The sequence below is a fragment of the Callithrix jacchus genome, chromosome 1, assembly GCF_049354715.1.
Source record: "Callithrix jacchus isolate 240 chromosome 1, calJac240_pri, whole genome shotgun sequence".
Classification (NCBI taxonomy): domain Eukaryota; kingdom Metazoa; phylum Chordata; class Mammalia; order Primates; family Cebidae; genus Callithrix; species Callithrix jacchus.
Genome location: NC_133502.1, coordinates 167552288 through 167576004, shown reverse-complemented (window position 1 = coordinate 167576004; position 23717 = coordinate 167552288). Strand labels below are relative to the sequence as shown.

At 40.8% G+C, this 23717-nt stretch overlaps 1 protein-coding gene across 2 annotated transcripts in view; it reads left to right on the top strand.

The window, feature by feature from the left end:
- Nucleotides 1-23317, top strand: part of BRINP1 (BMP/retinoic acid inducible neural specific 1) — a 200973-nt gene extending 177656 nt beyond the window's left edge. For both annotated transcript variants that reach the window (XM_002743254.7, XM_078375351.1), the window contains exon 8: nucleotides 21728-23317. In XM_002743254.7, the coding sequence (XP_002743300.1) occupies nucleotides 21728-22868 (1141 nt within the window). In that variant the 3' untranslated portion in view covers nucleotides 22869-23317. The remainder of the gene's footprint in view (nucleotides 1-21727) is intronic.
- The last annotated feature ends 400 nt before the right edge of the window (nucleotides 23318-23717 follow it).

Here is a 23717-nt window from a genome sequence, read left to right as displayed (position 1 = left end):
ATCTGTGGATGAAAGCACTGCTTTCCAAACTGGAATTAGCATCACAGTCAGCCAGAAGGCTTTCTGAACATAGATTTCTGGGCCTTGTGTCTAGGGTTTTTGATTCAGTAGAACTGAGGTGGGTCCTGTGTCCTGGGTGATACTGATGCCACTAGTCTAAGGGCCACACCAGACTTGGATTAAGTCTCTCTTCACTGCCTTGAATATGGTCGCACCTCTTTCTATGCACTTGGTAAAAACTAAGCAAAAATGAGTTCCACTAAGTGAATCCTATAGGACTTTGAAAAAGAGGAAAATAAGTAAGTCGTGTCTGTGTTTGAATGAGTTTAGAAAATGTTGAATTAAGAAAAAAAAGCTAAATAAAACAGAGGTCAGATTTGCATATTTTTCAATTTATTTGGCCATAGAATCTTTCTTTTTGAAGTTTTTCAAGAGATTGGGCTCCTCAAAACACAGCTTTGGAGAAAAAGTTTACACCAGATTAAGAAGCAATTACTCAGATTATTTGGTGTGATACCACAGGTTGTCATTCCCTTCTTGTTAGTAGAGATCTTTCAGTAAGTCTTCTTTGAGTTGAGTTTCCAACACCTTCTGCTTAAGCAGATGCTAATGGCTTTGTCTCCCTGCAGGTACTGCCCCTGCTGAGAGGTGGCACCACTGCTAACCAGCAGCTGCACAAGTAACAGCAGGAAGGTGCTTCTTTTCTGGTACAATTAGAAAATAAATTTACCCCATGTGGTTTAGAGACAGTCCTAACCTTAAAAAGTAAACTATTACCAAAACAAATACCTTATGTATAGGTTATTTTAAAGTCTGTAAAGGGCTTTCACACTGATGATGCTATGTGATCGGAATAACCAGTGGGTGAGGTAGAGTGAGGAGTGAGGATCCCTCTCCCCATTTACAGGTGAGAAAACTAAGACTCACAGAAATGAATGACTTGCCCAAGATTATAAAGTAATACTCATTATTCTGTTGTCATCCTATGTAGGCATAGACCTTTTTTCTTGCCACCATTTATACTAAATCTTCACTTATTAATTCATTCATTAATTCATTCAACAAATATTTAGTGAATACCCACTAAGTGCCAGGCAGTACACAAGCAAGATAGTAAGTGCCCCTGTTCACAGAGTGCTTGAGATCTACAAGATAGACTATCTAGAAGATAAAACTGGCTCAGAATTGGTTTTGCATCCATATTTTACTTTAGAAACCTGAGGCTTGGGAAGGCTAAATGACTTAATAAATATTATGAAATTAGAAAATTTTGTGCCTGACAGAAACTTAAAATATTGTCTAATCTACTTTATCATTTTATTAAGGAGTAAAATGAAACAGTTTTGTCCAGAATAACTATTAATTTTTATATTGCTATATAGCAAATTACCATGAATTAAGAAACTGAAAACAATGCAGATTTATTATGTCATAGTTTCCAGGGTTCAGGAGTTTAGGTATGGTATAGCTGGGTCTTCACTTTATGCTTCACAGGCTGAAATCAAGGTGTTGGACAGACCAGCCTCTTACCCGTGGGCTCTGGGGAAGAAACAAGCCCAAGCTCCTTTAAGGTGTTGGCAGAATTCAGTTCCTTGTGGTTGTAGGACTGAGGTCACTGTTACCTTGCTGGTTGTTGGGCGGGATTCTCTGTGAATGCCTAGGGCCCTTCTTCAGGCCTTGCACAAGGTCTTCTTCATCTTCAAAAGAATAAAGGTGCATGGAATCCTTCTCACATTTCAGACTTCTGAATTTTGCCAACAGCCAGAGAAAACTCTCTGCTTCTAAAGGAACACATCTGATTGGATCAGGTCCATTAAGATAATCTTCCTCTGTAGGTCAACTGTGTTATGTAAAAGAACACAATCACCAGAGTGCTATCTTATCACAGTTACTGGTCCTGGGGATTAGAGCCTGGAACCACAGGAAAGAAGAGGCATTTTTAGAATGCTCCCTAGTACAGTAGCACAGTTCAGGAATCATAGAATGAAAAAGAGATAACCTGGGTTCTCTTTGGAGCTCATAAAATATAATGTTCTGAATATATATTGCTGTATAACAAATTGATGCAAATTTAGGGGCTTAAAATACCAATTGTTATATTTTGCCCATGATCTGTGGGTCAGAAATTTATGCTGGAAGTTGCTGGGCAATTATGTTCTATGTGAAGTTGATTGCAGTCATATTGGTGTTTAGCCATCAGTGAGGCTGGGCTGGAGGTTCCCAGAAGGCTTCCTGCACATGTCTGAAGCAGAGATGGTCAGAAGGCTGGCCTCAGCTGGGCAGTTCTTCCTTTCCAAGGTCTCTCTGTGTAGTCCTACAATAGAGTGGCCAGATTGCTTAGAATGGATCTCAGAGGTACAAGAGGGAGTTTTCCAAGGTGAAAGCTACCAGTTTCTTCAGGTCTGCACCTATAAACTGTGTGAATCACTTCTGCCTTATTACATTGGCCAAAGCCATGGTAGGGTCTTTCCAGATTCAAGGGGAGAGTACATAGACCTCCTGTCTTTATGGGAGGAATATTACAGAATTTGTGGCCACCTGACACATATAGTAGGTTTTCCACTTGTTCATTTTTCCAGCGTAAAACATTAAATATTTTGCAAGCACTTTATTTTTTGAAAACAATTTTATTGTGTATATTTGAGGTTTACAACATGCTGTTAGGACATACATATAGACAGAAAAATGGTTACTATAGTGAAGCAGATTAACATGGCTATCATTTCACCCTGTTACTTTTTTGTTACAAGAGCAGCTAAAATCTATTTAACAGCAATCCCCAATACTGTATTAATTCTGTAAATTTGTTCATCCTACTTATCTGCTATTTTGTATACTTTGACCTACATTTCTGCATTTCTTCTACCCACCACAAGCACAGTAATCACTGTTTCCATTCTCTATTTCTCTATCTCTGTGTATTTGAGCTCTTTTTCCTTCTGGATTTGAGTGAAATCATGTAATGTTTTTATTTCTGTGTCTGGATTATTTTGCTTAGAATGATGTTGTGTAGATCTATCTATGTTGTAACAAACAGTAGAATATCATTCTTTTGAAGCTGAAAAATATATATTGTGTGTGTGTGTGTGTGTGCACGCGCACACGTGTGTGTATATATAGTCAGCTTTCCATATCTGTGGGTTCCACAACCATGAATTCAACAAACTATGGATAAAAAATTAAAAAAATAAAATAATGCAATAATACGAATAATACAATTTTTAATTTTGAAAAACTTTAGCATTGATTTTAGATACAGGAGATTCATGTGCAGATTTGTTACATGGGAATAGTGTGTAATGCTGAGGTTTAAAGTACAGATCTCATGACCCAGGTAGTAAGCATAGTACCCAAGAAATAGTTTTTAACCCACTCTTCCTTTCCTTCCATCCTCTAATAGTCCTGGAGTCTATTTTTTCCATATTTATGTCCACGTGTGCTCCACGTTTAGCTCCCGATTATTATTGAGAAGATGCAATGTTTGTTTTTCTGTTCTGGTATTTATTTGCTTAGCATCATGGCTTCCAGTTCCATCCCTGTCGCTGCAAAGGATATGGTTTCATTCTTTTTATGGCTATATAGTATTCCATGGTGTATATGTATCACATTTTCTTTTTTATATAATACAATTTTTAAAAATATAGCATTATAAGCATTTCATAGTATTTACATTGCATTAGGTAATATAGGTAATCTATAAAAGATTTAAAGTCTTCAGGAAGATGTGTGCAGGTTGTATGCAAATACTATGTTATAAAGAGACTTGTACATCACCAGATTTTAGTATCTTGGGGGAGTTGAGGAACCAGTTCTCAATAGATTCTGAGAAACAACTGCATACCACATTTTCTTTATACATTTATTTGTTGATAGGTATTTAGATTCTTTCCATATCTTGGCTATTGTGAATAATACTGCAGTTAATATGGGAGTGCAGATATTTTTATCTGTGCTGATTTTATCTCCTTGGGAAATACACCCAGAAGAGGGATTTCTGTGTTGTATGGTAGTTCTATTTTTAATTTCTTTAGGAATCTCTATACTATTTTCCATAATGGCTTTACCAATCTACATTCCCACCAACAGTATACAAAGGTTTCCTTTTCTTCACAAGCTCACCAACATTTGCTATCTCTTGTGTTTTTTATAATAGCCATCTTTATGGGAGCAAGGTGATACTGTGTAAGTGGTTTTGATTTGTACTTCTCTGATGATTAATGATGTTGAGTAATTTTCCATATTCCTGTTAGCCATTTTTATGTCTTCTTTGGAGAAATGTCTATTCAGGTCCTTTTTTTAAATTGGATTGTTTGTTTTTCTGCTATTGAGTTGTAAGAGTTCTTTATAAATTTTGAATATTAATCTCTTATCAAATATGTGGTTTGCAAATACTTTTTCCCAGTCTGTAGGTTGCCTTTTCAGTTTGTTAAATATTTCCTCTGGTTTGAAGAAGCTTTTTAGTTTACTATGGTCTCATTTATGTCTGTTTTTGTAGCCTGAGCTTTTGGTATGATGTAAAAAAAAAAAAAAAATCATTGCTAAGGCCAATGTTGAGGAGCTTTCCACCTATGTTCTCTTCCAGGAAATTTTCAGGTTTCAGGTCTTCCAATGAGGGCTTTTATCCCTTTTGAATTGATTTTTGTGTATGGTGTAAGATAAGACTTCAATTTCGTTATTCTGCATATGGAAATCTAGTTCTCTCAGCACCATGTACTGAAGAGACTATCCTTTTCCCATAGTATCCTCTCAGTGCCCTTGTTGAAAATTAGTTCACCGTTTATGATTGGATTTATTTCTGGGTGATCTATTCTGTTGAATTGGTCTATGTTTCTGTTTTTGATGCCAGTTCTGTATTGTTTTGATTACTATAATTTTGTAGTATAATTTTAAATCAGGAAGCATGATGCCTCCTACTTTGTTCTCAGTATTGCTTTGGCTATGTGGGTTTTGTTTTTGTTTTTTGTTTTTTTTTTTGGATTGCTTTTTCTATTTCTGTGAAGATTGACATTGACATTTTTATAGGGATTATGTTAAATCATTATATTGCTTTGAATAATGTGACTATATTGATAATATTAATTTTCCCCATCCATGAACACAGAGTATTCTTTCATTTATTTGTGTCTTCTTTAATTCCTTTCTTTAATGTTTTATAGTTTTCATTGTACAAATCTTTAATTTCCTTGGCAAATTTATTCCTAAGTACTTTTTTGTAAATGAGATTCTTTTTAAAATTTCTTTTTCAACTAAGTTATTTGTGTGTAGAAATGCTACTCATTTTTGTATCTTAATTTTGTATTATTTAACTTTACTTAATTCATTTATTAGTTCTAATAGTTTTTTCTGTGGGGAGGATCTTTGGGGTTTTCTGCATATAGAATGATGACACTTGCAAATAGATTTTATTTTCTTCCTTTCTGATTTGGTCGCTTTTTAATTTCCTTTTATTGTCTGGTTGCTCTTGCTAGTATTTCCAGTACTGTATTGAATAGAAGTGGTAAGAGTGGACATTCTTGCCTTGAACCAAATGTTAGTGGAAAAGCTTTCAATTGTTTCCTGTTGATTATGATGTTAGCTGTGGGATTTTCATAAATGACCTTTATTATATTGATAAACTTATTCTATAGCTAAACTTATGAGTTTTAACAAGAAAAAATTTTTAACTTTGTCAAATAATGTTTTCTGCACCAATGGAGGTGATCTTATGATTTTAATCTTTTATTCTGTTAATGTGACATATGACATTTATTGATTTGTATATGTTAAACCAGCCTTGTGCTCCTGGGATAAATTCCACTTGGTCATGATGAATAATCTTTTAAGTGTGTTGTTAAATTCAGCTTGCTGATGTTTTATTGAGGATTTTTGCATCAATGTTCATTAGAGACATTGGCCTGTAGTTTTCTCTTTTGCAGTGTCTTTGCCTTGCTTAGGTATCAAGGTAATATTAGTCTCATAATGTGTTTGGAAGTATTCCCTCTAGCTCTATTTTTCTGGAAAGTTTAAGAAGTATTGGTAACAATTATTTTTGAATATTTGATGGAATTCAGCCATGAATCCATCTGGTTCTGGGCTTTTCCTTGTTAGAAGGTTTTAAATGACTACTTCACTTCAATCTCTTTGTTAATGATCTGTTCAGGTTTTCTTTTTCTTCTGGATCCAACCTTCATAGGTCGTATTTTCCAGGAATTTATCAATTTCCTCTATGTTATCCAATATGTTGGCATATAATCGTTTGTAATGGTCCCTTACGATCTTTTTTATTTCTGAGACATCTGTTGTAATGTCTCCACTTTCATTTCTGATTTTATTTGAGTTTCATTTTTTTTTTTTTTTTTTTAATTCTAGCTAGGGGTTTGTTGATTTTGTGTAGTTTTTCAATGAACCAACTCTTGGTTTTATTGATTGTTTTCCATGAATTTTGTGTTCTTTATTTATTTCTATCTGAGCATCATTATTTTCTTCCTTCTGCTAATTTAAGGCTTAGTTTGCTCTTCTTTTTCTAACTCCTTAATTTATTCAAGATCTTCTTCTTGTTTATTATTTATTGCTATAAACTTCCCTCTGATCACTTCTTTTGATGTATCCCATAGGTTTTCATATGTCATGTTTCTGTTATTTGTCTCAAGATATTTTTCAGTTTTCCTTTTGATTTCTTCTTTGACTCATTGGTCGTTGAGGAGCACTCTGTCTTATTTCCACATACTTGTGAATGTTCTGAGATTTCTCTTGTTACTGATTTCTGGTTTCATACCATTGAGGTTGGAAATAATACTGGATATGATTTTAATATTATTGAATTTGCTAAAACTTGTTTTGTGGCCTAACATCTGATCTATCCTGGAGAATGTACTATGTGCTCTAGAAATGAATGTATAGTCTCCTGATGTTGAATGAAATCTTTTATATACGTCTGTTAGGTCCATTTGGTCTAAAGTGCAGTTCATGTCCAGTATATTTTGGTTATTTTTCTGTCTTGATCTAGTCGTTGCTGACAGCAGGGTATTGAAGTCCTCTACTGTTATTATATAGATATTTATTTATTCCTTCAGGTTCATCAGTATTTACTTTATATATTTAAGTGCTCCAATGTTGGGTGCATATATATTTCTATTTGTTACGTCCTCTTGATGAACTGATGCTTTTACTGTTATACAATGACCAATTTTGTCTCTTGAAAGAAATTTTGACCTGAAGTCTATTTTGTCTAATGTAAGCATAACAACCCCTGTTCTCTTTTAACTACTATTTGCAAGAAATATCTTCTTACATCCCTTCACTTTCAGCTGTGTGTCCTTTAAGCTAAAATGGGTTGCTTATAGATAGCCTATAGTTGAATCTTTTCTTTTGTCCATCTGCTCAGCCCCTTTATGTCTTTTGATTGGATACTTACAGTCAATGTTATTATTGATAGAGAAGGATTTACTCCTGCTATTCCTTAATTGTTTTCTGGTGGTTTAGTAGATCCTTTTTTTCTTTCTTTCCTGCTTACATTTGTAGTTTGGTGATTTTCTGTAGTGCTGATCTTTAGTTTCTTTTGTGTATCTCTGTAGCGTTTTTTGTTTGTTTCTTTTGGCTTTGTTGTTGCTGTGAAGCTTACATAAAGTATTTTATGATTATAATAGACCATTTTAAGCTGATAAGAACTTAAGTTTGGTTGCATATAAATACTCTAGACCTTTACCCTCCCCTCAACAACTTACATTTTTGTTGCCACAATTTATATCTTTCATACTGTGCATTCCTTAAGAACTTACGGTGGTTACAGTCATTTTGGGTCATTTTTGTGCATTCCTTAAGAACTTACGGTGGTTACAGTCATTTTTTGTCATTTTAACTTTTAACTTTTATACTAGAGATTTGATAGATTTATACATCACCGTTACAGTAATGGGATAGTCTGAATTTAATTATGAATTTACCTCTACCAGTGAGTTTTATGCTTTCATATATTTTCTTGGTAGTAATTATCATCCTTTTACTTTCAGTTGAAGCACTCCCCATTTTACTTTTTTTAAAAGATGGGGATCTTACTCTGTTTCCCTGGCTGAAGTGCAGTGGCATGATCATAGCTCATTACAGCCTCAAACTCCTGGGTTCAACTGATACTCCCATCTCAGCCTCTCAAGTTGGTAGGATGACAGGCACTTATCACAATGCTTGGCTAATCATTTTTATTATTATTACTTTTAAAATTTTTGTAGAGATGGGGTCTCACTATATTGGCCAGGCTGGTCTTAAATTCTTGGCCTCAAGTGATCCTCCCCTCTCAGCCTCCACAGTCTCCAGGGGTTATTGGTTATTTTACACTATGCCTGGCTGTAAACATTTTTTGTTAGGCTGTTCTAGTGGCAATGAAATTTCTCAGCTTTTCTTTGTCTGGAAAATACTTTATTTCCTCTTTATTTCTTTGCTAGGTATAATATTCTTGATTGAAAGATTTTTTTTTTTCAGCACTTCAACTATATCATCATATTGTTTTCTGGCCTTTTAAAATTGTTTCTATGGTGTCTTAGATATTTTGATTATAACGTGCCCACTGGTGTAGCCTTCATGCAACTTCTTCAGTTGTAATCAGTGTCAGCAATTTCTGTGAGTACCTTAATAGCCTAGTCTACAAGACTTTGTGGCAGTGGTGGCAGCAAGGTAGATTGTTAAGGTTGTTGGCAACAAGGGCTTCAGGGATCCAGTTCTCATTTTCCCCACAGTGCAAAGACTTAGCTGAATGGAACTCCTTTTGGAGTTGGGTATAATATAGGTAACAGGCAGCCATAGTGGCACTGTGTTCCAGGGCACAGGTGCTTAGAGTGGCAGTGGAACTGGGGTCCTAGGAATAGAGTCTTGTTGAATACTGTGGCCCATGTGACATGGGTACAGGTTTGCTTTCTTAGCTCTCCCATCAAGCATAGCATTGTGATTCCAAGGCACTTCAGTAGCTCAGGCCCAGGTGGCAGGGATGTCACTGTGACTCTGATCCTGGATGTCAGGACACAGCACTGATATGACTCCAGGAAGGAAGGGATGTTCCAGTGTCTCAGGCTCTGGGGAGCAGGATACAATTGCAATTTGGGTTGTAGAGCCAACAGGGCATAAAGACAACTCAGGCATCAGGAAAGAGGGTACTGCTTAGTGGTGACTCTGGACCCTAGAATGGTGGGATGTAGCAGTTACTCAAATCCTGTGAGGCTGGGTGCTGTAGAAGCAAGAACTGGGAATGGCAGGGCATGGCTATGACTTGGGCTCTAGGGTTCAAATAGCAGTGCAGTGTTGGTTTTACTATGCATTGGAGGCAGGGCACCTCAGTAGTGCATGCTCCAGAGGGCTAATCCAGATCCAGGGAAGTGGGGGCGCTGCGGCAGTTTGACATAGTGGAAAAGGTGATACAGATCAGCCAAGGCGGTGCTTCCCTGGGGGTACGTTGCCATGTGGACTCAAGCATGAGGGTTGTGGCTACTCCCTGGGCCAAAGCTCCAATTACCTGAGACTAGTTGGTTCAGGTGCTAAGTGTGCAAGGCTGCTTTGCCAGCTTGGGCATGGCTTTTCGGCTGGGCTGGAGCACCTGATCTCCAAGGGATAGACCATAACCAGGGCTTAGGCACTGGGGTTCTGGCTGTTCCCATGTGTCACAGCTTCAGTTTCCTGGGGCTGAGGTACAGGTTGATTCAGACATCTAGAAAGTGAGGCTTCTCTCCTGACTTGGGTGTAGCTTCTCTCCTGGGCCAGAGGACCTGGTTGTGGAGGGGCAGGGTGCCAAATTGCAGTTGTTACCTGGGCAAAGCTTCATTTCCCTGCAGCTGGGCAGCAGGCTGGTTTAGACAGTAAGGGGAAACAGCTGCCTCACCTTCCCAGACATAGCTTCTCTGTTGGGACAGACTGTCTCTTCCTCAGGGGGTAGGTCACTTGGGTGCCCTGTTCACAGCTTGGGTGCCAGGGTCACAGCTGCTCCACTGAACCTAAGCTGTGACCCTGGCATCAGAGCCCATGTGGTGCCCTAGGCTCAGGTGGCAGGAGCACAGCACAGCAGCAAATGAAATGGGGGAGATGGAGTGACTCCCAGGCAGCTTGTTCCCTGTGGGTAAGGAACTGCAGCAGCTTGGTTGGGGAATGGTACACTACTGTGTATGATCACAGTGCAATGATGTCAGCACCTCACGATGGAGAAGGGCAGTGGCTACTGGCCACTGGGGAAAAACACACTCCAGCAGGAGCTCTGGTTTAAAAATGGCACAATGCAGTAGCAGGTTGACTAAAAGGGTCGGGGGTGGGATACAACGTGGGCTTCTTTTCTGGAGTGGTACAGCTGTGCGAACTCCAGGCAGTTCCCTAAACCGGGCTCAGGGCCCATGAAGACGTTTCCCTGCAGGGAGAGGACTCACTTGGTTCTGAGCTAATCCTGACTAGGGAGAGGAGGTAGCAGGGACAAGGTGTTTTCTTTCCTTCTCTATATAGTCATCCTACTTTTCTGTGCCTCACAGGGTTTTCACCACCTGCTGCTGTACTTCAGTGCTCTCCATTAGTCACTGCGGTTAAAATGTAGTTGTTTGTTCATTGTTTTGGTCCTTTATTGTGTCTGGCAATGAGTGTTAGCCACCTCTAGGCAGTCATTTTGCTGACCACAAGCCTATGATACGTTTTAGTACGAACGGGAGTACACTCTTCAGGATGTCCCGAGGAAACATTTTGTGATGCAAGATTGTCCTTTATTTTTATTTTATTTTTTTCATTGCATTTTAGGTTTTGGGGTACATGTGAAGAACATGCAAGTTTGTTGCATAGGTACACACATGGCAGTGTGATGTGCTGCCTTCCTCCCCATCACCTATACCTGGCATTTCTCCCCATGCTGTCTCTCCCCAACTCCAATCCAGTGAATCAAGATTGCTGTTTAGTGGATTTATCTTAAGGTTTCAGCCCCTTGCTGCATGTTTCTCTTTAGGTGCGTATTTTGTTTTTGCGTGTTGCCATTGTTTTTGTTATTGTTTTTTTGGTCTTCTTGAAAGCTGGTTTAAATGGGGGGCAAATGTCCCATAAAATACTATTATTCTATTATTTGGAGAGGTGTATAGATAGTGTGGGTACCAAATAAGGGAAGGGAGGGGAGTATTCCATTTACGATATAATTCCCAGTGTGCGTTCTAGGACTGAGAAACTACCACAGGAAGTATCCACTGGACCCACTGTGACGTGGACCTGAGCTAAAACTCCATTCCTCACCTGGCATCCGTAAACTCTTATTCTAACTGGTAGACCACAGTGATATTTTGCATCTCCTGTAATTAATGTCAGTTAATTCTAGGACTGAGGAACTACCACAGGTATTCACTGGACCCACTGTGAGATGGACCTGAGCTAAAGCTCCATTCCTCACCTGACATCCTTAAACTCTTATTCTGACTGATAGACCACAGTGATATTTTGCATCTCCCGGAATTAGAGCCAGTGTGCGAAAGTCTTTGGAAAGCATTATTATTTCCTTTTATCACTCAATGAACAGTCACCCAGGTAACACATTGTGGGTCTCTTTGTGGCTAGGAGGGAGATTAACACCATAAATTTTGGGAAGTGTGCAGGCTCCTTCCTCAAGGGGAAATTCTGATTCTGGGCTTTCAGGTACTACTTGTGTGACCACAAGCAAGTTACTTAATGACTCTGGACTCTGTTTCTCATCTGCCACATGGACCAGGCCTTGGCTAAGTATTATTTAGCTTTGAGGTTCTGGAATTGTCACTATAAACTCATAGGCAGCTCCCCCCAGGAGAAGTTGCTACTTTGATAGTCCCTGACTACTGATTTTTGTGTGCATGCATGTGGGGAGTGGGGGGCAGGGGGCATAATTTGGGCAACAAAGACTTATTCTAAGTATGTATTAAATTGTCCTATAAATAAGAGGTACGAGCCCTCATGTGAAGTCAAGCTAGCCCAAGGCATCTTGCTGTCAATCACAAGTACTTACAAGTATCTTTCTTTTTTGGGGGGGCAGACAGAGTTTCGCTCTTGTTACCCAGGCTAGAGTGCTATGGCGCGATCTTGGCTCACTGCAACCTCCGCCTCCTGGGTTCAGGCAATTCTCCTGCCTCAGCCTCCTGAGTAGCTGGGATTACAGGCCCGCGCCACCATGCCCAGCTAATTTTTTGTATTTTTTTTTTTTTTTTAGTAGAGACAGGGTTTCACCATGTTGACCAGGATTAACAGTGGCAGTGAAGAATATCTTTTAGCTGAGAATATCTTTGGAATTTTTTTTCTATTTATGGGCAGGAAAAAAGGTAATGAGGTCCAAAATGATGGCAACCGAGAGTGTACAATCTAGATGAGGGGCAGGGAGATGTGTGGCAGTGGCTGAGCTTCACTGCAAGTGTCCTGGGTTTAAGACAACACTAGTAGGAATCTCTCCATTTTCATCTGTGCTTGTCATTCTGAGTTTGTAGCAAGTAGGGCAATTGACTCACTTGGCTGACGCAAGGCAAGAAAATAAGCATCTCCAGTTCCTTTCCGTTGTTTTTGGTTTTTTCTTTCTTTTTTTTTTTTCTTTCCCCCTGTGGCTCAGAAGTAGCTTCCTGTTTGGAATAGAATCTGTAAGCTTGGGGGATTAAGTCAAAAATAGACATAAGTCTTAATAATTTCTATGGATGGCTCTTTTTAATCCTCTGTCAAAGCCATCACCAAATTCTCCTCCCTACCTCCACCCTCCACGTGCTGTCAGCAAACTCATGCATGGATGAGTTTTAATCCCAGTCCCATTTGAAATTTCAACATACAAATTTGGGGGAGAGGGTACACAAACTTTCAGACCTTAGCCTGTCTTATAAATACAATCTCTTGTGGGCTAGAGGTATTGAAAATATATTCTGTCATTGAAAATTGTCTTTTTATGTGACAAATCACTAGTAACCATCAAGAAGTGATTTCTCTTCTCTGAGCCTCAGTTTTTTCATATCATTAAAATCAGATTAATTATACTCTCTCAACCCAGCCTGGGACACAGATATATTGTGAGGATCAAAATTAGAGAACAAACAAAAGAGCTTTAGAAAGTTTGAAAGTGATATAAAAATGTCATGTTTCGCTGCCTTATTAGTATCACTCTGATTGTTTCAAAGGACAGTCTTTTCGGTAAATGTTTTACTGAAGTTTTACGTAGATACAGAAAGTGGAAACTACATAAATGTACTATAAGATGATTCTTCACAAAGTGAATTCACACATATAACCACCACAAGATCAAAAACTAAGGTATTCTCTGCACTGTACAGACCCCCCGTGTCTTCTGAGCCTCATCAACCTTCTCCCCAAGGGAATTACTTTTTTCACTGATTTATCCAGTGTAGGTCAGCTTTGCTTTATATATGAAATGAACTCTTTGTGTCTGGTTTCTTTCACCTTTTCATCTTTCTATGAGATATTCCTCCATTTTGTTTTGTTTTGTATAGTTGTGGCTCATTCATCCTCAAAAATATTTCATTATCTGTGTAGAATTCTCTTCTACTGCTGATGGTCATCTGACTCGTTTGGCATTATTCCAAGCAGTACTGCAATATTATACCTGCCTTTCCTGTCTTTTGGTGGACTTATATATGCCTTTTTGTTGGGTACATATTAGGTGTGGAATTGTTAGAACATACTGTATACTATATTCATATGTTCAGCTTACTGGATACTTTAATACATACTTCCAGTTTTCTAAATTTGTTGAAGCAAGCTTTGTTCCTAGCAGTGGCCTAGGAGAGTTTCTATGGTTTCACAGCCTTGATGATTTAGCACTTACCTTCTTTTTTATTTTATATTCTAATTTTATTTTACCATTCTGCTGAGTAGTATATCATTGCAATTTTAATTTGCATTTTTCTAATAGTAAATGAAGGGGAGATTCATTACATATTGGCCTTTTGAATATTCTTTTTGATGAAGTGCCTGTCCATATCATTCACCTATTTTCTCTTTTGGTTATCTGAATATTTCTCATTGATTTGTAGTTGTTTATGTATTATCTTAGTCTGTTCAGGCTGCTATAAAGAAATACCAAAGACTGGCTAGCATGTAAGTAACATAAATTTATTTCTCACAGCTCTGAAAGTTGGGAAGTCTGAGATCAAGGCATTGGTAGATTTGGTAGAGTAGGGCTGTTGGGTTCACCTTCTACCTGTGTCTTCACATGTTGGAAGAGACAAGGAGTGTCACTTATGTCTCATTTATGAGAACACTAATTCCATTCATGACAGCTCCACTTTCATGAACTAATTAGCTCCCAAAGGCACCACCTTCTAATATCATCACCTTGGAAATAGAAATTTCAACATACAAATTTGAGGAAGAAGATACACAAACTTTCAGACCTTAGCATGTCTTATAAATACAATCTCTTGTGGACTAAAAGTATTACAAGTATATTCTGTCATTGAAAGTTGTCTTTTCAGTCTATGGTATCTTTTGAGGAATTTGTTTTAATATTTGTACAGTCCTATTAATCAATTATCTTCTTTTATGGTGAAGACTTTTAAGAAATCTTTGCCTACTGTCATCAAGATGCTCCCCTACATTTTCTCCTAAAAGTTGTTTCGTTGCTGTTGTTGTTTTACTTTTTTCATTTAGATCCGCAAACCATCTGTTTTGATTTAGGAGTACAGAGGAAGTTAAGTGTCAAGATTCATTTTGTTTAATATGGATAATCAACCGATTTAGCAGCATTTGTTGAATTCTTTCCCTCTCTGAGTTTTTAAATTATAATTACTGATTTCAGAGGGATCATTCACTATGTGAGCTCAAGAGAAACAGTTTGTTTGTATGAGAGACAGTATGTACCTACTATATGTTAGAAACTTTATGCACTTCATCTTACCTGAGCCTCGGAACAGCCTTGCCAGGACTGTATTATTATTCCATTCTATAGTTGAGAAAACTGAAGCTTAGAAAGAACAAGCAATTAACTCAAGGTTAAATAATGAGTAGCAGAGCTATGACTCAATTTCTTTCTTCCTTTTTTTTTTTGATTCCAAAACTCATGTTGGCTCTTTCTTCTTTGAGTATCATGGTGACAACATTCATTAGAACTGCGGAGACTGAATAACCAGTGAGTTGAAGAAACTAGGCTATAATCAACTGGGCTGTTTTAGTAACCAAGAGGAATAGTTTTACTGGAGACATTTATAAGGCCTAGTTATTCCTTGCCCTCAGTAATGATTGTGGTTAGTAATGGCCAGTCGTTACTTCTTTTCTCTGGAAGTCTCTCCGTAGGTTTGCACGTTCCATTCTAGCTCTTAAGACAAAGTGTAAAGTAGATATTACCTTCCCTATTTAACAGTTAAGAATACTGAAGGTCAAAGAGGTCAGGCAACTTCTTTAAGGTCAAATTGCAAGACCAAATATCCAAGGTCAAATAGTGGTAGAGCAGGGCCCAGCACTTATTTAACTTACTCCCTCACCTATGATCACCCTTACTCACTGCCAAGATCATAGATCTACATGACCATTATTGTACTTCAGGCCCATTAGACCCTGTTCCTCCCCTACTATTTCATAGCTTTTTGGTTGGAGTCTGTTATTATCCAGCCTGCCTACTGCCTGGGAAGAATAAACTACTCTCGTAGCCCTCCTCCAGGGCTGTTTTTAGCCTTTCTGTCACTCTTGAGAGGCTCCAGGCACCTTCCTTCACCTGTCTTCAGCACATCCATGCCCCAGAGCAAAATGCTGAATTTGAATATGCAGCTGATGTTGCCTGTCGCCTTCGAGACACCGAACTGTCTAATTGCAAAAATTGATTCATGATCCTCCCCAATTAGGCTCCTGACAACCTAATTTTAAAGACCCTATTGGATTTTTTTACACTGATGCTCTTCTCCTTCGTCCTTCTTCCCTCTGCCTCTGCCATCTCCAGCAAGGCCTATTACCTTCACTCCACAACTGAAAATTAGAAAATGGCTTCAGCCTGACAAGGGACCATAACATTTTCTTTTGGTCTTTCTTTCTTATTATTATGAGCTACTCAGTAAGGCTGTGACACCATGTGAAGAACTGAGAGAAGGAAAAACAGGTTATTAAAGCAATGTCAGAAACTCAAACAGGGTAATGATTAAAAGCTAAATATTTATCTGGGAGAAATAGTGAACAGAGTGGGTCTGATGGCCAGTTATAATTCATACTAGCACATCTATAGCATTTCTGAAGGCTGCTTTCAGTGGAACCTCAAGCATTCTGACACCATTGACTTGATGTATTCATCTCTTATAAATGCCACTTCTTTACACACACACACACACACACACACACACAGCGTCGTACACAGCACAACTAAAGAACAGTTGTGCTATCACATAACTAGAGATGTGCTACATCATCAGAATTCTAAAAAAAAAAAAAACCTGTCTTCTCAGTTTAGTCTGTGGAATACGCATTTTGTGGAGTCACAGAATTACTCAGACACCCATTACAATGTCAAATAAATGCCAAGGAAAAAGCAAGGGGCATAAATAAAAGAATAATACAGAACTCCAATTTCATCTTTTTTTCATTTCCTCGGCACTTTTAAATATACGCTCCTGGTCGGCAAATGGGAGTTATGGATTTCTATTTTAGCCTAGATCTGTTTTTCTCCCTCTCTCCTTGGCACTCAATTTGTATGATCTCCCCTAAAATGCCACTGGCCCCACACTGTATTCCCATCTTAGGCAAAACCTCCAATTAAAATCAGCAGGGAGTTTGCTTGATTTAGGAAACCCAGCCTGGGCTCCCCAGCCAGGGGGTTCTGAAAGGGAGATGTGTACCTTTGAAAGCACTGATGGGAAGCCCTGGGTGGCAGAGACTGTCCTCGAAATGACGAGCGACTCCACGCTGTGTCACAAGGAGACCTGTCAGGTCGCCAGAAAATCCTGCCTGAGGCAAAGACAGAGCCTGCAGGGGGGCAGCTGAGGTGTTTCCATGGTCCAAAGCCTCTTTCTCCTCCAGTCTGGGGTTTAGAGGGGAGGAAATGCAGAGCATGGGCATTGAGGGAGTATTGGATTTGGACCCAGGAACCCTGAACTTTGCTCTGCTATGCCCATGCTGTGTGACCAAGATGAGGCACAGTCTCTCTGTGGCCTTCAATGCCCTCATCGGTGGGATAAAAATCACAAGGGAATCCTATCTCGTGGGGCTGATGTGAGGATAAAGTGGTAACTGCTATGATGTAGAAAACACTTAAGAAACAGTGATTTTTTTTGACCTCAGCAACCATCTCTGTGTTCAGGCCTAAACTTGAGGAAGATGAACATTTCCAAGGTTTCTTCTTGAAGGTTCCCTGCTTCTAATGGTCCAAACTGCTTCATTTGGAGCCAGCGTGGGTACCTGTCAATCCGGCTCCAGGGTGTTCCAGTTTAGAAGTGAAACTTCTCTCTCCTCCTTCTTCCTTCCCTCCTTCCTCTCAGCCCCCTATCAGAATGAATTGAAATCCCATCCAACAGAAAGATGCTGATTTGGATGTATTGCATCTCAGCTTTGGCTGCAGATGGAAGATGCTTTGGGTCCTTAGGGACAGAGAAAAGCACTTTAAAACCTGCTCCTCCCTGCCTCACACTGACTGGCTTTCAGCAGGGCTGTGTCAGCCTTTGTGAGACCCTCCCCTCTGGAGCAGCCTATTAAGCTGCTTCTCTGTTGCCAGGGTTGAGGCAGGCTGTCACCAACTAGCCTGGGAAATGGTATTTATAGATTGCATTCCCTCCTATCCCTGATCCCCAGCATCTCCCTATGCACTTGTCTGGAGCCCCAATTATCTGTGAGTGGTGGAGAGGGACCCTGGCAGGTCCAGAGGAAGCAAGGAATGTGATAATAGGCCCTTGACAAGCTCAAACTTTCAGTATTTTTCCATTATTTCCATTTATTTCTCTTCTCTTCTCGTCTCTTGCTTTCTTCTTATTCCTCACCTCATCATTACATTATGGTACCTAAAAGAAGATGCACTGATGCCAGAGGTAGAGAGTTTGGTGTTTGAATGTGGAGTACCTTTGTGATCTCAGACAAGTTCTCTCATTTCTCAAGGACTCCTTTTTCTTTGTAACACGGAGGTGGTTTCATGTGCTGTTCAGGAAGACAGTATGAAGAGCCTCCAGCACTATGCCTGGTGTACAGTGAGTACTCCATAGTTGTAAGTCACAGATGCTTTTGGCTGGTTTAGGGCGCTGCCTACAATTGAACCTTGTAGAGTTTATGACTATCCATGACAACTAGTCAGAGAACTGGCTGGCGATGGAGAAGGCATAGGGGATTGATTTGATTGAGGCTTCTTCCTCATTATTGCAATTTGCTTGTATTCAAAAGAAACACACACACAAAATGAAATGAGCTTTCTTTGGTTCTAATCTCAGAATGAAATACTGAAAAGCAAAAGAAAGTTCATTGACCTTGTGCATCAGGACTCACTGGAAACAATTGCTTTCCCTCTATGCCCCTACTATACCCGTAATTGGCCTCTCTAGAAAAGGAGGAGAATGAACAACTAGCCCGCCCTCAAATGGCCTATCCAATGTCCACCTTCCCCAAATCTGTGCATTAACATGGATGATGCCTTGGCTTCGTCTCTTTGTTTCTGTCCTACCCACTCTAACTTCATTCCATCTCATCCTCCCTGCCCAGTATCTCCTCCGTAGCCTCTGCCTACTCATTTGTTCCATATTTCTCCATCTCCAACACCAAGTCCTTTTTCCCACTTATCACCCTTCCCCACTCTCCACCTTTCCCCTCTGTCTTCTTTCCTCTTTCCCTCGGCCTTGTGCTCCCTGCTCCCCAACACCACCTGCTTTCCAAGTCCTCTTGCTGTATCATTAATGCCTTCTTTGATACAGCCCACAACCTCATGATTATTCTGAGGTCAGGAGATGCAGGTGCCATGCAGCTCGGGAATGTGTCTCAGAGGCCCTCTGTCCCCAATCCCTCCTGCCCGACAGGGCCGGAATCCTAATTTGCCACTAGCCCCATTGCTTATTGCAGTATCACCAGGAACTTTCATCTTTTTATTTCCCTCACCAAGGATTCTGAGAGTTCAGCCACAATGAAGCATTGATTCAAGGAGTGGGGGCTGTGGTTCTTACAAAGGGTCCCAATGATGAGACACGAGAAAGGGGGCGCTCTACGGGGTTATAGAATGCCTTGCAGATGGGAACAGAGGAGCTCTAAATGGGGTACTGTCCTGTCACTTGGAGAGGGAGTGACAGGGGCAAGTGTGGGCCATGTGAAAGAGGCATTTTGAAATGACGCTCTCGTCAGATGGAACCACGCAATCAGGGCCGTGTGGAGGGCCCCTGCAGCTCACAGAAATATCAGATGACTCATACCCAATATTCAGTCAATGTTCTGGTTTGGGAGGTGGGAGCCGCATAGCTCATCATTATTCCAGCTCCGTTTCCTGAAGGCTGGGCCTGCTGCTGTTCTCCAGGCTGTAATAGGATTGGTCGCACGAAGCAGAAACTGGGGAGGCCTGGAGCTGTGTGGGTGGATGGTATGGAAAACAAATACTGCAGTCCTAAGGGGAGAGGGAGAAGTTTGTTTTTCTTTTTTTAAATGAAAAAATAATGAGAAACATATGAATATTCTTTATGCATTCATTCAGCAAACATAGATTCACTCAGTAAGTAGTTTATAGAGCCAGGCTCTGGGCTAGGTGCTGGGAAAAGGAGGGATCTCCCCTCTCAAGCCTAAGAGCCTGGAGGGGAAACTGACAGGGAAACGAGGGGTTTCAATACAATGTTTTGGATGCTGTGAGGGAGGTTTTATTGCCAGGGCCGGTGGTTCTGTGGATTTAAAAAGGTGAGGGTTTCAAGGAGCCCACTAATTATTCCGCCATTTTCTTCCAGCCGATAAGCAACTCATTGAAAGCAAAGCATGCTGGGAAGCCATTTCAACAGTATCCATTTTCAAATGGCTATAACAAAATGGTTTTCCTCAAACTCCAGAGCGATAGGGAAATCCCCGAGAGTGTCTCAATACCTTCAAAGGAAGAGCTTATTCTCTGGGATAAGAGTACTTTTTATTATTACCTTTTTCATAATTGCTCTGTGCCAGGCTCTTTTAAGCCCTTTAAATATATTATCTCACTGAATCCTCTCACCAGCTTCATAGGATGGGCTTTAATATCCTCATTTTAGATAATGGATACTGTGGCTTAAAGAGATGAAGTGACTTGATCCTGGTTATAGAATGCAGCTTTGAACTCAGCTCTTTTGAGCCAACACCTATGCTTTTCAACATTAGGCTTTACTGCCTAATTAGGCTCTTGGTGTTTGTGGTCTGGGGATTGCGCTTCATCAGTGCAAGTGACAGAATAATAGATGGATTGTTAACACTTCCTACCACAGAGAGTACAATGCGAATTAGCTTCTGTTTCTAGCTTTATAAAATGGAGATCAGGAACCACTGAGAGCATCATCATCATCACCACCACAGCACACGACAGCCTTAAGAGGGGTGCTCTTGACTCTCACTTGACAGACAATGCAAAAAGCCATGGCTCTCAGCCAGGAGACTACTCTCTGATTGTTCGACTTTGAGTGCATCAGGTCACCTCCGGGCTTCCATTGCCATGCCTATAAAATATTGCTGAGGGTCTCTTTGCAGAAATAACAAAAGCTAACTTTTATTGAGCTCTTAATAACTACCAAGTTTGGGGCTAAGCCTTCACATAAAAATGTATATAATCTTCACATAGCATTGTGTGGCAGGCATGATGAGGAAGTTGAAGAAAACTGCCCAGTATTACCTTAGCTTGCAGATGGAGGAGCCAGGAGATTTTCATCTATCTCTGACAGACCTCAAGTCCCAGGGTATTTTTAGAGTGTTGCTGTGAGGCTCCAGTGAGAAAATGGGAAAGAATATAACCGGTGCAGGGTAAAAAGTGCTAGACACACGTAAGGGATTATTGGTAGCATGGAACTCAGCCAAGAGGTGACTTGCACAGAAAAAAGGCAAGATGAGAGGCCTCTAAGCTGACTGACTTGCGTATTTGTTCCTCCTCTGATGCCACTTATCTGATGGAGTATCTGTCTTCATTAGAATGTTTCAGTGGCTGAAATCTGGTGAGAGACTTTGGTATCATTTATAGTGTTGGGGGCCTGGGGAGGGAGCCCAGAGGTTGCAACAGAAATGCAGCTGAATGGAGAGTTCGGAGCTCTGAAAAAAATGCAGAGAAGTAACCAGTTTCTAACAGGTTGTAAAAAGAGGATCATGTAAGAGGATCATATAAGATCATCAACAGGGAAGCACTACATGATTTCTAGAGTATGATAAAATATATTTTCATTGAAGTTGTTAGATGTTATACACCTTCATGGGAGGGATTTGTGTTTTAAGTTAAATGGGATAACCTCTAGGTCCTTTTCATTGCTGACTGTTTACAATATGTTGCCATCCAGAAGGGGTATTTGAGTCTAGACACTTTCATTTCCTGAATCACTTTTTTGCGACTAGTGTATGATGGAATCACAGAGCTGCAAGGACCCCAAGGAACAGGTACACCAACCCCTTCGCTTTGCAGATGAGGACATTGAGCATTAGAAAGGTAAAGTACAATGTCATGCAGCTGGTTTGTGGCATTCCAGAGAGCTACAGTGTAGTTCTTAGTTTCTATTCGATATTCTTCCTGTAAATGTCACTGCTCCATCCAGTCCTTTCATCCTTTGGGCAGCTCTGGTTTGCATTATCAGTTGGATAACTGTAATTCACAGACCCACCCGTGGTGGTTAACCTTTTCCATTTTTCCTCTATCTCCCAGGACAATTCAGCAGTGGCTTGCAAGGGTCCAGTCACTCCTCTACTGTAATGAGAATGGGTTTTGGGGGACCTTCCTGGAGAGCCAGCGGAGCTGCGTGTGCCACGGCAGCACCACGCTGTGCCAGCGCCCCATCCCCTGCGTGATCGGCGGGAACAACAGCTGCGCCATGTGCAGCCTGGCCAACATCTCCCTCTGCGGCTCCTGCAACAAGGGCTACAAGCTGTACCGAGGCCGCTGCGAACCACAGAATGTGGACTCGGAGCGGAGCGAGCAGTTCATCAGCTTTGAGACCGACCTGGACTTCCAGGACCTGGAGCTGAAGTACCTGCTGCAGAAGATGGACTCACGCCTCTACGTCCACACCACCTTCATCAGCAACGAGATCCGCCTCGACACCTTCTTTGACCCTCGGTGGCGCAAGCGCATGTCCCTCACTCTCAAGAGCAACAAGAACCGTATGGACTTTATCCACATGGTGATCGGCATGTCCATGCGCATCTGCCAGATGCGCAACAGCAGCCTGGACCCCATGTTCTTTGTCTATGTCAACCCCTTCAGCGGCAGCCATTCGGAGGGCTGGAACATGCCCTTCGGGGAATTTGGCTACCCACGCTGGGAGAAGATCCGTCTCCAAAACAGCCAGTGCTACAACTGGACTCTCTTGCTGGGCAATCGGTGGAAAACATTTTTCGAGACGGTCCACATCTACCTACGTAGTCGGACTCGGCTACCTACCCTGCTACGAAATGAGACCGGCCAGGGCCCCGTGGACCTGTCCGATCCCTCCAAGAGGCAGTTCTACATCAAGATCTCGGATGTGCAGGTGTTCGGGTACAGCCTGAGGTTCAATGCAGACCTCCTGCGCAGCGCGGTGCAGCAGGTCAACCAGTCCTACACACAGGGCGGCCAGTTCTATTCCTCTTCGTCGGTGATGCTCCTCTTGTTGGATATTCGGGACCGAATTAATCGCCTGGCCCCTCCTGTGGCCCCAGGGAAACCCCAGCTGGACTTGTTCTCCTGTATGCTGAAACACCGCCTGAAACTGACCAACAGCGAGATCATCAGGGTGAACCACGCCTTGGACCTGTACAACACGGAGATCCTCAAACAGTCGGACCAGATGACAGCCAAACTCTGCTAACCCGGGACTCCTTGCCATGGACTTTCCTGTTGTGCAAACGCAACAGAACAAAATGAAGCAAAACAGAACAAAACAAAAAAACCACACAAATTTGTAAAATGTAATTAATATTCCAAGAAAAGGAGGAAAAATCTTCATTTGTTGGAAATGAAAATGTTCTAGCAACTGTATAAAACCGTTGGGCATGTTTGTTATTTCTATACTATGTCATGAAGAAGGGTCTCAGCCTTCTATGGAGCTTTGAGGGAGTTGCTTCTTAGGCCTCAGGTGCTGTATGGGGGGGAGAAGGGAGAAAGCATATGCAATGAATTGTAAAGATCTCTGCTGTGCAGGTGCTAAGATTAAAAACACTAAAGAGAAAGAGAGATATATGTAATGTACAACTGACACTGCCATTTTTCCTTTTTGGAGGAAATGGACATAGATAAAGAAGATATTTCTTCGGTTAAGATTTCTTTCCTCTTTATGCTTAATTCCTTGTGTGTGTGTGTGTGTGTGTGTGTGTGTGTGTGTTTCTCTTCTTTTTGACTCTTCCTCACACAGGGGTGGAGATACAGTGACAATGCTATCTTACCCATGTGGCTTATTTCTTTCAGAATACACTAATACTAATGGAATCTGGCTAGTAGGTGGGATTAGGAGGGCAGACATTCACATAGTCACAGGACACTAAGTAATTTTGGGTATCAGCTCATCAAACTCCTTAGTTTGAGAAATAATAGGCTCAGAGAGGGATGGCATGCCCATGATGAAACCAGAATTACTACCTGAATGAGAACTTGAACCTCCTTTCTGACTCCCCTGGCAACACACCTTTTTCCAAATTACACTGGCCACATTTGTATTTTC